This window comes from Pocillopora verrucosa, chromosome 9, assembly GCF_036669915.1.
Source record: "Pocillopora verrucosa isolate sample1 chromosome 9, ASM3666991v2, whole genome shotgun sequence".
Classification (NCBI taxonomy): domain Eukaryota; kingdom Metazoa; phylum Cnidaria; class Anthozoa; order Scleractinia; family Pocilloporidae; genus Pocillopora; species Pocillopora verrucosa.
The window spans coordinates 7,061,674-7,073,937 of NC_089320.1; the positions used below are offsets into that span (position 1 = coordinate 7,061,674).

Genomic DNA, 12,264 nt, shown 5'->3' on the forward strand with positions numbered 1-12,264 from the left:
ACAAGTTAGTGACTACTTGAAATCTAAGGAAAAATTAAGTTCTTAATGTCTCTGTTCCTGATTTTAAAACCCAGATCACATAAGTAACATCTGTAAAAAAAGCAGTCAAAGGGTGGGTGTAATTAATAGATTAAGGAAGTTAATCCCAGCCAAGGCTAAATTACAACTTTTTAAGGCTGCTATTCTGCCTTATTTAACTTACTGTAGTATTGTATGGAATTGTTGCAAAGCTAGTGATTCTAGAAAATTAGAGAGGGTACAAGAACGGGCCCTTAGAGCCGTTTATTGTGATAGCATATCATCATATAGCGACCTCCTTAAGAGGGCTAATTTAAAAACCTTATGTAATAGGCGATTACATGACATAGCTGTGTTAATGTTTAAAGTTAAAAATGATCTGTGCCCTAATAATATCAAGAACCTGTTTGTTATTAATAACAACAAATATAATTTAAGAAACAATGATTTCATTATCCCTAGAGTTAGTACTACGCGCTATGGTAAGCACTCTCTTAGGTACTTAAGTTCAGTAATCTGGTCTAAGTTAGATGGAAAAATAAGAGCACTAAGAACGCTGCAAGAATTTAAAAACGCTTTACATAAAGTAGATATACAAGGTTTAATCTCTTCGAATAATTGCAAGAACTGTATTTTATGTAAATCTTAAATATTTTAAATATTATCAAGATCATATTATTGTAATTATTATTATCTTATTATCTCATTATATTAAGGTTATTATCTTATTATACAGGCTAGGGTAATATAAACATGGGGTCTACTATTTCGGGGTAGGGTAGTTTTATATGGGAAGAGCTCTTTTATCATATTTCCAATAAATTTTTAATGCTTAGTTTTATATGGATTAGATTAGTTTAGTTTAGGTGTCCTTACTTAGTGGGAAACTGCTATCTTATTTGACACGTAAATAAAGTTTATTATTATTATTATTATTGGTTTCTAAATAAATGTTATCAGAAATTGTTATTGTTATTGGCATGCATACCATAGAACTTTCTAAAGCATTTCATTCAGTCATGCAGTTATTATGTAATACTACTGAAATAGTTCTTCTGTAAGCTCTCTGCCAACTTGAGCTAACACCTTTTCGTGTGCATGATTTGTGCAAAGGTCAAACTCCTATGGACACCTGTGCAGATTGAGGCTGGCTGGGGGATTGGTTTCTACAGAGGGCTTGATTTAAAATTTTTTTAAAGTGATTTTTTATTCATGAACAGAAAATATTCCATTTTTTAGATAGTAGTGGCATCCTACAAAATAAATATTGAAAAATATATTTGTCCTGATTATTGCTCTGATGGCAAGTGGGGCTATTTCTTCACTTAATCCTATAACCCTCTAGGAGTGACTAGCATCTAATTTCTCCTTACAATGTCACCCCTGAATCATATAGTAAGGTCTTGAGATTAAAGAAACTTATCAGCAGCAAAAGAAGCTGTTGATTGTTACACAAATTCTCCTTGTCAGCACCCTTGTGAATGTATAGGGAATACCTTTAATGATGTTAGGGTGTAAAGGGTTAATTTCTAGCCACAGTTCAATGTTATTACAATTCCAAATACAAGATAAAAATGCCTAAAAACTGATCTTTCATTATTTTCAGTATTTAGTTATGTCAAAGTGTCCTCAGATCTCAGGTATTCCCCAACATCAGCTTGATGGAAACAAATGATATCTGTAGGATTTGCTCGGCGACAATCGTGTGTTGAACGAGATGTGGCACCAAAACCCTGAAAAATAGGAAAAATTAGTAAGTGCAGCTATTTCAAGAGATTTCCCCATGCTTTGAGAGGGAAGTACTCAATAAGAAATTTATTAGGTGTATTTGAAGTTTTGAACAAATAATTTTCTCCCTCACTGACAGCTTTCTCTGTTGCCAATCCTACTTTTGGGACAAGTGCCACATCATATGAGCCTTTTAGATAGACCAGTGCCACATCATACGAGTCCTGTAGATGGACCAGCACACTTGTATCCCTGGGCAAAAATGATGGAAACTTGATAGTTTTGCATTGTGGTACTCCTTGAGGTCAAGAAAAGGAATAGCACTCTAAATTCAAAATGGTAGCTTTCAGACCTTTAAGGAGAAATTGTCCTACAAATAGGCCCTAACACACACATGCTCTACCACAAAAATGCCCTTATCATGTTTGATGCACCTTTGGTGGGTGAAATTAGGAGCCGCACCCATACAACTGAATTTAAAGGTTTTTATGGTAAATTCCATCACTTGCCTCATTTCTCTATGAATTTCATAACTCCCTTCCCACACCACATGGGCTTATATTCAAGAGGAGACCATCTAACGACAAAATAAGGATTTCCATATTTCTCTTCTTACATCACAAGTCATTAACTCTTTACACCCTAACATCATTATGCATATTCTCCATACTGTTCTCTATATATTTTCTAGGTTCTAACAAGGAGAATTTGTAAACTATCAAGAGCTTTGCTGATCATTTCCTTTATTCTTGTGACTTAAAAAATTGATTCCAAGGATAGATTGTAAAGAGAAATTAGAACCTTGTCACTCTTTAAAGGGATTAAAGGGTTAACTGTCAATGTTTTCACATGTTTGGAGAAATTCCATCCCATTTTGATACATGTGAACAAAATCTCTCTTCAAGATGACAGTTTTTTTTCACTCACAAGTGGAAGGTCATTCATAGAGTATACAATAACTCCTTGGTACTGTGGTGTGTTCTCTGTTATCCTCCCAAGACCAGACTTCAAAACATGATTCCCATAGAGAAAAGACTGCTCTCCTGCTGGCTTCACCCAGATTTTATACTAAAAATGAAGAATTTAGATAACACATTGTAGCTCTTAACATTCCAGTGTATAAAAATATATTCACTATAAATACAGGGGAACCCTGTATTTATAGTGAATATGGTCACCTCATTGTTATGGCCACTATTTTATGGCAGAGAAAATGGCCATAGATTTTTGTATAAAAAACACATGTTTAAGTGGTCACCTATGGCCACATTTACAGTCCCAAACAGTACAATCCTTTATAATTTCATCCCACTACATTAAGAAAACAAAAACACCTGAAATGTCAATTTCATTGATCTCTGTCATTTACTGATCAAATGGCCAATTTACTTTACAAAGTAAGTAACACTCCTCACTGTTTTCCTTACAAACAAGATGAAAGGAAATAAATTTTGATCCTTATGATTATGAAGTTTGATCCTGCCCTAGTAAAACACCCATGTTGTATATGCGGCCAATTTATTTGCACCCATCATCAGTGACTGTACTAACAGGTTTCCACAATACAATCTTTTTTGAGAGCCTAAAGATGAACATGATTTCAAGTACCATGTTACAACTAATAAAAAACAAAAATATATCACCTCTTATTATGTGAACTGGAGTAATAATTACTTACTTTAGCATATGGTGCCATGAAATCAAGTGCTGTAATGTGAAGTCTGAATTTTCTTGTCTTTGTAAACTTCCCAATACATGTTCCAATACTTATCAGGTTTTCTCTGGCTATATTTGTGGCTTTTCTCATGATTTCTTCACTGAAAACAAAAATAAATTACAACTATGAGTCAACAATTTGGAAACACTGGGAGTTGTTAGAGGATTTTGACATAAGCATCCTTGTTTTTGAAGAACAGGAATATAAGACAGACCTCTCCTTTTTTTTTATAAAGAATTCAAAGAAGTATTTCAACTGAGTAGACAGGCACAAACATAACTTAGTAGGTAGTGATTTTCTTACCACTGCTTGCTATTTCTGAAAAGCTTTCACACTTGTGAAGTCTTGTTTGGTTAAAAATGCTTTACCAACAAGTGTCAACAGTGTTATGAGAAGATATTTCTCCTAAGCAGATGACTGAGATGACCTGTGGCAACCTCTAAGGTTGCCACGATGATGTATATTTTGATGCAATTAGCATGAAAATTTGTTTAAACTGTGTTATCCCCTCAGTAAGGGTTAAATAAAGGACACATTTTGGTGTTTGTGAGTAGCTTTGGCAATTTTACTTGAAGTTTGACTCTGCCCAGGTTGTCAAAAAATAGCTCAATAGTTGACAGCAACTTACTACAATATCGTGAAGATATTCAATACTTTGACTGTTGTCAGTACTCAAATCAGGAGGACAAATTTGCAGCTTGATCTATTTTCAGCTCATAAATTATTAAGGTTTCCATTTGGTCCTCAATTCTTTTCTGGTGCCAATGGCTTCAAATATCCTGCATATTCTCATAACATGCTTTCCACTGAGGCTTGGAGTACTTAGGCATTTAGATTAGAAACCCTAGCACACTGAACATAAGGTGTAAAGAGCCTTGTTTCTGATAGGTCCAGAGGTGTTCTTCCCATGAAAAACTGTGAAGTTCTTAAGTAACAGAGATGGATTTCCCCCCACTTTGGAGTAGAAACTAACATGACTCAGTCACCAAAAAATTATTTTTCTTTACACAACTGGATTATGACTCAGTGCATTAGTCAGCCTACAAATTATTAGACCTCTTTGTTTTGTCAGTTCAAATATATTCAATTTAATTCAATTTAATTTAATTCAATTCAATATATTCAATTTAACTTATATTTTATCCTCTTCATTGATAATTCAAAAGTAGCTGGGCCAAGTCTTCTCTATAGAGAGTTTAATTTTCCAAGTACACTGCACCAAATAAAATCCAAACAAGTTGCCGGGGATAGTTAATATGGAAATGTACCTCAGACTATCAAAGTGCTGCTCGGTTCAAAAAAATTCCCCTTTACTACATAAGAAGCAAACTGTGGATTTAAACAACGGAAACCTTCCTGATCTTCCATCTGGAGCTATTTATCACCAAAAACATTAAATTTCAACCCACTTGTGCCATACAGCTCTCACTGAGTAAAAATGTTATCGATATTATCTTAGCTATGACCACAAACAAAAACTATGTTCGTATGCATAGTAAATATAAGCGTTGCTCTTTTTTTTTTCCTAAAGCGTCATCTACTTACCTTACATAGTATACTCGGTCATCATGCAGTCTAAAACAATAATTTCCATCTGGTCTGTCGATGAGAAGTTTTATATTATCCCCAATACTACAAAATGAAAATATATACACAGTTAGCATCGTCATATTACGGCCACCGAAATAAACCTCTTTTAAAACTTTACTTTGTGATGAGATAATTAAATTGATCACGAAAGTACAAAGTAAAGAGGGTGTACTCACTATTTTTCCAGCTTTTCAAACACACTTTGGGTTTCTTCCTCTGTTAAAGGCCTCATTCCAAACTGTTTATTTCTTGCACGGATATTCACGTGGATATCTCGTTTTCTTTCTCTTTTTCGTGGAAGTAGATTGGTCAGCGGTTAAACCAAAAGCCAGGTTACATGAAGTCCCCATAGCAACGATGTTTAAAGTTCCTCAAATTCCAAAACAGTGACTATGGCTCCGGGCTGACTTTTGGCGATTTATAGAAAATTAATTAATCGCGACACTTCAAATCAAACAACGCAAGTTTAAAAACATTGGCGGATGGTATCATGATTCCTCTAGAAAGTACAACAGCTATTTTGCCCAGGATGCCAACAGGACGGACAATATCTGGCGATTTCCCCTTGACAATCATCAAACCTCCAATTGTTGATGTCAGATGTGGAGCAAGTCCATCGGCGATTTCCAGTCCTATCATCCGTCTTTTGCGAAGTAGAAATCAAAGAAGGAATAGCTCAGCATCGTCTGTACGTAGTAACTGCAGTAGAAGGACCGAATGCAAGGAGTTCTTGCCGGAGAGAGTTGAGGTTGTTGAAGTAGAAAATGGTGCACCGCAAAATATGCAAATCAAGTCAGTATTCCGCGCGCATAAACAAAGTTGTTGCACTTCGCCTGATAATATTTGCAACTGTCACGCGATTTCTTCCAGGCGAGGTAGTTTAATTTCATCTGCTACAGAACGCCGTATAAACTTACAGGACGAACCATTTGGTAAGGAAAACAAGTTTATTTTGCTGCCAAAGTACAGCTTATTGCATTTGACCTTACTACCGGTAATGATTGAATTAACAGATCTCCCAACTAACCGCCATTCGTTGCTTCAAATGCCAGTTATGAGAATTTAGTCTTTTCACGTTCATCAGGGTGTTGACTATCCTACTTCATTACTGAGCTGATTATCACAAATATATTGATACTTGAAGTTTAAGCAGCTCTGTTAACCTGCAACTCCCATGATCCCATTGTTAATCCTCCCCTCTGCCTGCTTCACATTGTCTTGTAAATTGGTTAGGAGAATTTACTGTCAGATCAACATAACAACTTCTACCTGATACGTTTTAGGATTCTCATCACCTATTTGCTGGATGATGTTTTGATACTGACAGAAGAAGTTACATGGTATCAAGAATTAATGGATATTATTGATTTCAGGTGATAGTAAAATCAATCAGGATGAAAAAGAACTACTGCCATTAGGAACATCAGCCGTAAAAATCAAAGAAAATGAAGACAATCATGAAAGGCAAATCAAAGAAAATGAAAACTTTCAACTGATAGAAAGGAAACTAAATAACAGTGATCCTGTGGTAGATGAGAAAAACAATGATACTTGTGACTTTGCTGTAGTGGAGAATATTAAACAAGATGATAATGCTGTTGAGATGGAAATCAAACAGAATGAGGAGAGTGTGTGTGAAAAGACAAACAAAAGAAGTAGAAAAAAGTGGAGCAAATCAAAATCACCCAGGAAAAGAAAGAACTCATTAAAAAAAGGTTCAGGAGGGTTTGGATTATTTACCAGACTTGCCAACCCAAATAAACAAAAGAAGCACCCAGGTATTATTTAATATGTCATTTAGTGCTTAAACTAGTCTTCATAGCTTTACCCTGGAAAACTTTGTTGTAGATTAAGCAATTTTCAAGAGTTAAGCAGGAACGGTTGTGAGGGTTGAATAGCTGTCATAGTAAGTAGTTACTGAGGAAATTGCAAGTTTGGCTATGAAAATCAGAGTTACAAGATGTTGTCAGCTGCAGGGATATTAGTTTCTAGACTGGATCTGCAGTTGAGCAATTTTGCCTCTGTTGCAATGAATTACCCTGATTTTGTTTGGTTGTTAAAACTTCTTTCTACATTTAGTTTCCAACTAATTAAATCACTATTTTATTTGAGACTTAGGACTGACTTCAGTCATGTTCTAAATTACAGGTCTTCAATTAAATTCCAGAGAAGAAACAACGAGGACAAATTCTCACCAATCAAAAGACAATTCCACAAAATACTTAAGCATTCAAAAACTTCATGCAACTTATGCACCAAAGAAAGGCAACAAGAGTAATTCTAGTGAAAAGAACACTGGTGACAGAATCCTTTTGCCTAAAGTACCCAACACCAATTTACCTAATACATCAGGTTCAAGCACGCTTTCTCCAAGGAAACAACAACAAGAATTGGAAAATACCTCTTTATTTTCTCCTATGTCATCACCACGGAAATTATGGAACTCTGAAGATAATAGAGTGAAGAAGATCTACTTATCTGAAGCACACTCAGGAATGATAACAGGAGTACCATGTGCTCCACCATGCACACCTTCAGCTGGCGAGTATTAAATAATATTTAGTATCATAATTCTACTAAACAGTGTACTATCAAAAGTTCTCTAATCTGATTTGCTACTCCTTATCTTTTAACATATGCATTCCAATTTTCAGTGCTTCTCCTCAGTAACAGTTAATATCAAATGTGGCAAGAACGGAAAAGTGGCATCTATGGCACAGCTGATTATGAGTGTATTACTACTTGTTCTGACTGCATGCGCATTATAAGCACACGACTCCATTTCTATAATTTAATCCAAACTAAAACAAATTAATGATAGTACAATAGCATGAGGATTAAACTAAAAACAAATCTTAATTTTTGCAACTAATTAATCTGACATTTAACCAGTCACTCAATCGGTTATTTAACCATTCAATTGGTTACCAAATAATCAAGTAAATTTAGCTGGGTGCTGATTTTTAAAACAAAAGTGCAAGTACCAATGCCTGTATTTACTCAGTTAAGCACCCCATGCCCTTATTAATTCTTGGATCTTGAGAGTGTGGGCTTATTTGACCCTTGACACTTATTTACACCCACAGGATGGACATTTGATCGAGATTGGGCACTTAATTAATTTAAAAATGGTGGTTGAATCTTTTATAATCTATTAGCATCTGTTGTCTTGTTGTGTTTTAGATGAACTAAAGAAAGTGGAATATATTCCTTCACTGTCAGATGTAAAGGTAAATTTCTGTATTAACTAATAGCATTTTTTAAATGCATATCAGCTATATTTATATTGCTAAAAAAGGTTGAAAATAGTAATCATGGCAAATGTACTTTCAAAGATGTACAATTGTTGGCCTTACAAGGTTGTCACTTCCAATGTAAATGTGGCTAAGTGCCTGTAAAAGACTGCAGCATGAAGTGTCGCAATCCATCACAAAGTGACTAAATTGTGAGACAAACAATTTCACTTCATTACAAATTATATTTAATGTTAGGTCAAAGTTGTCCAGTACCAGAACCCATGTTATATTTTGTAGTTTTTTCTTAAATGGTGTCTGAAATGAACACTTGTATCTTTTGTTTTTGTTATTCCAGAGTCAAAGAGTAGTTAAAACAAGACTGATAACAATAGGTAAGTGAACAACCACTTGAATGACAGATCAATCATGAATGAGTTTCAAAAGATGGGAAACATGGTAACTGTTATTTTAACCCATTCATTATTAAATTTCCTTTCTTTCTATTGGAAACTTTTTAGAAAATCAGAGACAGTTATCATGCAATAACCCCTGTCTACATCAATAATTGTCCTCTGATTATTTGCCTTGGAAAGAAGCCAAACCAGTGGAAAAAGCCAGCTCAAGAGTTTCAATTTTTCATGTTGTCCTTTGCTCTGGAAAGTACAAAAAAAAATGTAATTTAGAGATTTGCTGTCAATGTGCAATATGAAAATTTATGGGAAGTTATAAAATAAATAAAATTCCTTTTTGCCTGGTGGTATTTTGGCTGATGGTGTTCCTGGTTGAGAAATTGTCTTCAAAATTTCACATTTGCACTCGTAACTTTGCTTCTGGGCAAACTATTAATTTCTCTGACAATATCTCAGCCATGGACATTACCAGCCAACGTACCAGCTGCCTAATGGGGTTTATCTGCTTGTACATAAATCAGAACTGATTTTTATTGGACGGTGTATTCATTTAAAGTTTGGCTTGAGTCTGGCATGCAGCCACTGTTGAATGATTCTTTTTGTAGAGAGCTCGTGTTTAGTGCTTTACATATTATACTCTGTGTACAGTGTGCCCATCAGCAAAAAACTGCTAGATGTGCCCTTTATATCTGACACATGCTCATTTGTCAAAACTGTCTTTTTCTAAAAGTGCATTTTTTGTTTTAGGAAATAAACTGAGAGCTGAAGAACAAAAAAAGAAAGAGAAGGCTGCAAAAGAAGAGCAGAAAAGAGCTTATGGTGCAATTTTACAACTTAAACAAAGGCAGAGAGCTGAGGTACTGTTGCTGAATATTGATTAAGAAGTAAACCTATGCTATGTAACATAAAACAACGACACCATACATTATAACTGCTGACCTTTCATGGCCCAGAAAGTATCCATAACCTTTGTTGCTGTTTTAAGAACCTTAATTTTAGAATGCCATAATTTGGTGTGGGCTTCATTCAACATTTGAAGAAGTTTCAGAACAATGGATGGCTGCTTCAATCTTGATATGAACTATAGAATAGATAAATTTAAATAAAATATGTTGTCTTCCTCATTTCCACAGATTTATGCCTTAAATAAGGTGATGACTGAACTAGAGAATGAGAACTTCAGAAAATTCATGGAAGAACATTCAGCAGATACACTTCCTGTGTGATGATAATAACATAAACTAGACTCTCTCAAATCATGAGCCAACCTGCTCTCTACGTTAACTAACAAAAGATATTCTCACTTCAAGTTATTAGTTTAAGTAATGAAAATTTTTATGGTCAATGTGGATGGAAGAAATAGATATGGCTAAACATAAAAGCCTAAACTCCACAATTTTTTACTTTGCAAAGATAAATACTGAAAAAAAATTATAGATAATAATGCTGTCTATCAGACAAAGGAAATACACATTTTAGTAGCTCAATATTTATTTTTTGGTTGATATTATTTGATGATATTGATGAGACTGTTTTGTAAGTTTTTCCCTTTTTTGTTATTTAATTAAGATCTTACTATTTACTACACTATAACAATAACCATGATATTTTTCTAGGTAGTTGTAAAAAAGATACTACTTCAACAGAGATGATTGTCACAATAGTAGTTAATTTTACAATTTTCATGGGATAACATTACCTTTCATTCTTTTTTAATGAAAATGTGTGCAAATATACTTATTATGTAAACATCTGTGTTAACCCTTTAACTCCCAAGATCTCATTTGTAATTCTTACTGTTTGTCATACAATTCTTGTAATGTTAGTTAGGAGAATTTGGTATTGGATCAAGTTATAATCCCCTTACTGATATTTTTCTTTATTCTCATCACTTGTCTGCTTGATATTGTATTGATATTGTAAGGAGAAAATCTGTCTTAAACAAAAAGTACATCATCAAGAAGTTGATGAAACTCACTTTCTTCTTAACCAACTCATACACAATCCAAACAGGTTTTTTTTTCATGCATTTGTATTTTCTATAAATATTATTTATAGATATTTTTAATTGCTGGCAAAAGTGAAACTCAACAGATGCTTTCTCTGAAGAGTTTTGTTTTCAATAGTAACATTTGCAGTGTTATTAAATAGTGCAATTGCTGTAAGTTGTTAGAAAGTCCAAATACAGGTTGGAGAGACACACGCACATGTATCACTTACTTAATATCTATCCCCATAGTAATGTGTATATTTTCACCTTGACTTATCAGGTCATCAATTGTCTGTCATTTCATTATCAGATTAAAATATCTCATAGTGACAGGGAAGTAGTGTATTGATCAAATATCCAAGGCCCAGTTCAGATGTTGTGCTTCTGCCAAGTGACAAAAGCAGTCAGTAGAGGCACAGCATCTAAATCAAACTTTTTAATTAAGTCCTGGAAAGTAATTAAGTTTAACAAACTCTGCTGTACTACATGGCTCAGTGATTTAGACGTTGTTCCCTTGCTGTGCCAAACAAAATTCTTAAATTATACTAATGCATTTTGGCAAGATTGTGTTACCATGGGAGAGTCACAAAAATAATTCTCCCTTAGTAAATGCTGAATTTTGAACTACATTAACCTGACGTCTGAATCAGAGTCGTGCCCTCCCCTTGCTATAGTTGAACCTTATTAAAATTAAGTTTTGCTTGGCAGAGGCACAACATCTGAACTGGGCCGAAACTAACCTATTTAATTATTAATTCATGTGTCTGAGTTCCTCGCATGTTTTCTTCTACTTTTTCATTCTTTGTTACACAGTTGGAAAACAATTCTTACTAATATCTAAGTTAAATTTTAAGTTTTGATCCCCTTCTGTCAAGAAGATAATTAATCTGAGGATGATAACATAGCATTTTACATTTTATGTTCCTGAAAAAGAAGGAGGCTTCACCATTGTTAGAGTCAAATTTTCAACCCTGCCGTTGGCTTTAAAAACAAAACACAGAGGAAAAATATTTTTTTTATGTTTGACAGAAATATTGCTCTAGAAATTAATGACTACTGACAAAACTTAGGTCAATTCATTCCTGTTAGACAAATATTTATGGTTTCGGTTTTGCGACATTCAATATTCATTCACTTTCTGAAGACAGCAAACAAATACTAAATCATTATTTAATTATTAAAACAGACGAATATAACATCACTAATAGTGCGCCTGTTTCTGAAATTGGATCTTCAAAGCCAATTTACCATCGCTAGAAGCCCAAATTAAAAGGGGTAATTTAAAAACCAATAATGGTAAATGTAAGGATTCTGCCAGGACGTGTTCTGCCAATATGCCTGAGGCACAAGGAATCGTTTTGCATTGGTGTGTATCTTTTAACTTATTTAAAGGACGCCAATTTAAGTGGTAATGGATTGTATTGATATCAAACGTACCTTGAAAATTTTACGATCCGAGTCAGTGGCTCAATGGCGTCAAAACCTGTCAATATTTGAAAACTTGGTAAATTTCATTCCAAATTCTATATTCCCGGGTAAATGTGAAAATTTTACTCGAATTTCTAAGAGACCACC

The 12,264-nt window shown here is 34.2% G+C and overlaps 2 protein-coding genes and 1 long non-coding RNA gene across 3 annotated transcripts; 1 reads left to right on the forward strand and 2 right to left on the reverse strand.

Annotated features, from left to right (window-relative positions):
• Positions 1-1,610: 1,610 nt before the first annotated feature.
• LOC131782307 (60S ribosome subunit biogenesis protein NIP7 homolog) lies at positions 1,611-5,348 on the reverse strand. Its single transcript, XM_066172022.1, has 5 exons — positions 5,230-5,348; positions 5,009-5,095; positions 3,425-3,563; positions 2,674-2,814; positions 1,611-1,751 (listed from the first exon to the last, which is right to left on the reverse strand). Exons 1-5 carry the CDS (start codon positions 5,283-5,285, stop codon positions 1,632-1,634), a joined length of 543 nt encoding a protein of 180 aa, XP_066028119.1. The 5' UTR covers positions 5,286-5,348; the 3' UTR covers positions 1,611-1,631.
• A 59-nt stretch (positions 5,349-5,407) lies between these two features.
• On the forward strand, positions 5,408-11,031 carry LOC131782305 (uncharacterized). Its single transcript, XM_059099029.2, has 7 exons — positions 5,408-5,985; positions 6,427-6,831; positions 7,202-7,594; positions 8,237-8,283; positions 8,645-8,681; positions 9,447-9,556; positions 9,833-11,031. The coding sequence occupies exons 1-7, from the start codon at positions 5,544-5,546 to the stop codon at positions 9,923-9,925; spliced, it is 1,527 nt and encodes a 508-aa protein (XP_058955012.2). The 5' UTR covers positions 5,408-5,543; the 3' UTR covers positions 9,926-11,031.
• On the reverse strand, positions 7,474-12,235 carry LOC131782308 (uncharacterized). The gene is made up of 3 exons (XR_009340035.2): positions 12,127-12,235; positions 9,639-9,780; positions 7,474-8,942 (listed from the first exon to the last, which is right to left on the reverse strand). It is a non-coding gene; the product is annotated as an uncharacterized lncRNA (long non-coding RNA).
• Positions 12,236-12,264: the final 29 nt, after the last annotated feature.

Excerpts from the sequence above, each read along its gene's own strand:
- LOC131782307 (XM_066172022.1), bottom strand. The coding sequence starts at position 5,285 with ATGAGGCCTTTAACAGAGGAAGAAACCCAAAGTGTGTTTGAAAAGCTG. Across the intron at positions 5,096-5,229 it reads TTTGAAAAGCTGGAAAAATA|TATTGGGGATAATATAAAAC; the intron begins GTGAGTACACCC and ends TTCATTTTGTAG. Across the intron at positions 1,752-2,673 it reads CTATGAATGACCTTCCACTT|GGTTTTGGTGCCACATCTCG; the intron begins GTGAGTGAAAAA and ends CCTATTTTTCAG.
- LOC131782305 (XM_059099029.2), top strand. The coding sequence starts at position 5,544 with ATGATTCCTCTAGAAAGTACAACAGCTATTTTGCCCAGGATGCCAACA. Across the intron at positions 7,595-8,236 it reads ACCATGCACACCTTCAGCTG|ATGAACTAAAGAAAGTGGAA; the intron begins GCGAGTATTAAA and ends GTTGTGTTTTAG. Across the intron at positions 8,284-8,644 it reads CTTCACTGTCAGATGTAAAG|AGTCAAAGAGTAGTTAAAAC; the intron begins GTAAATTTCTGT and ends TTGTTATTCCAG.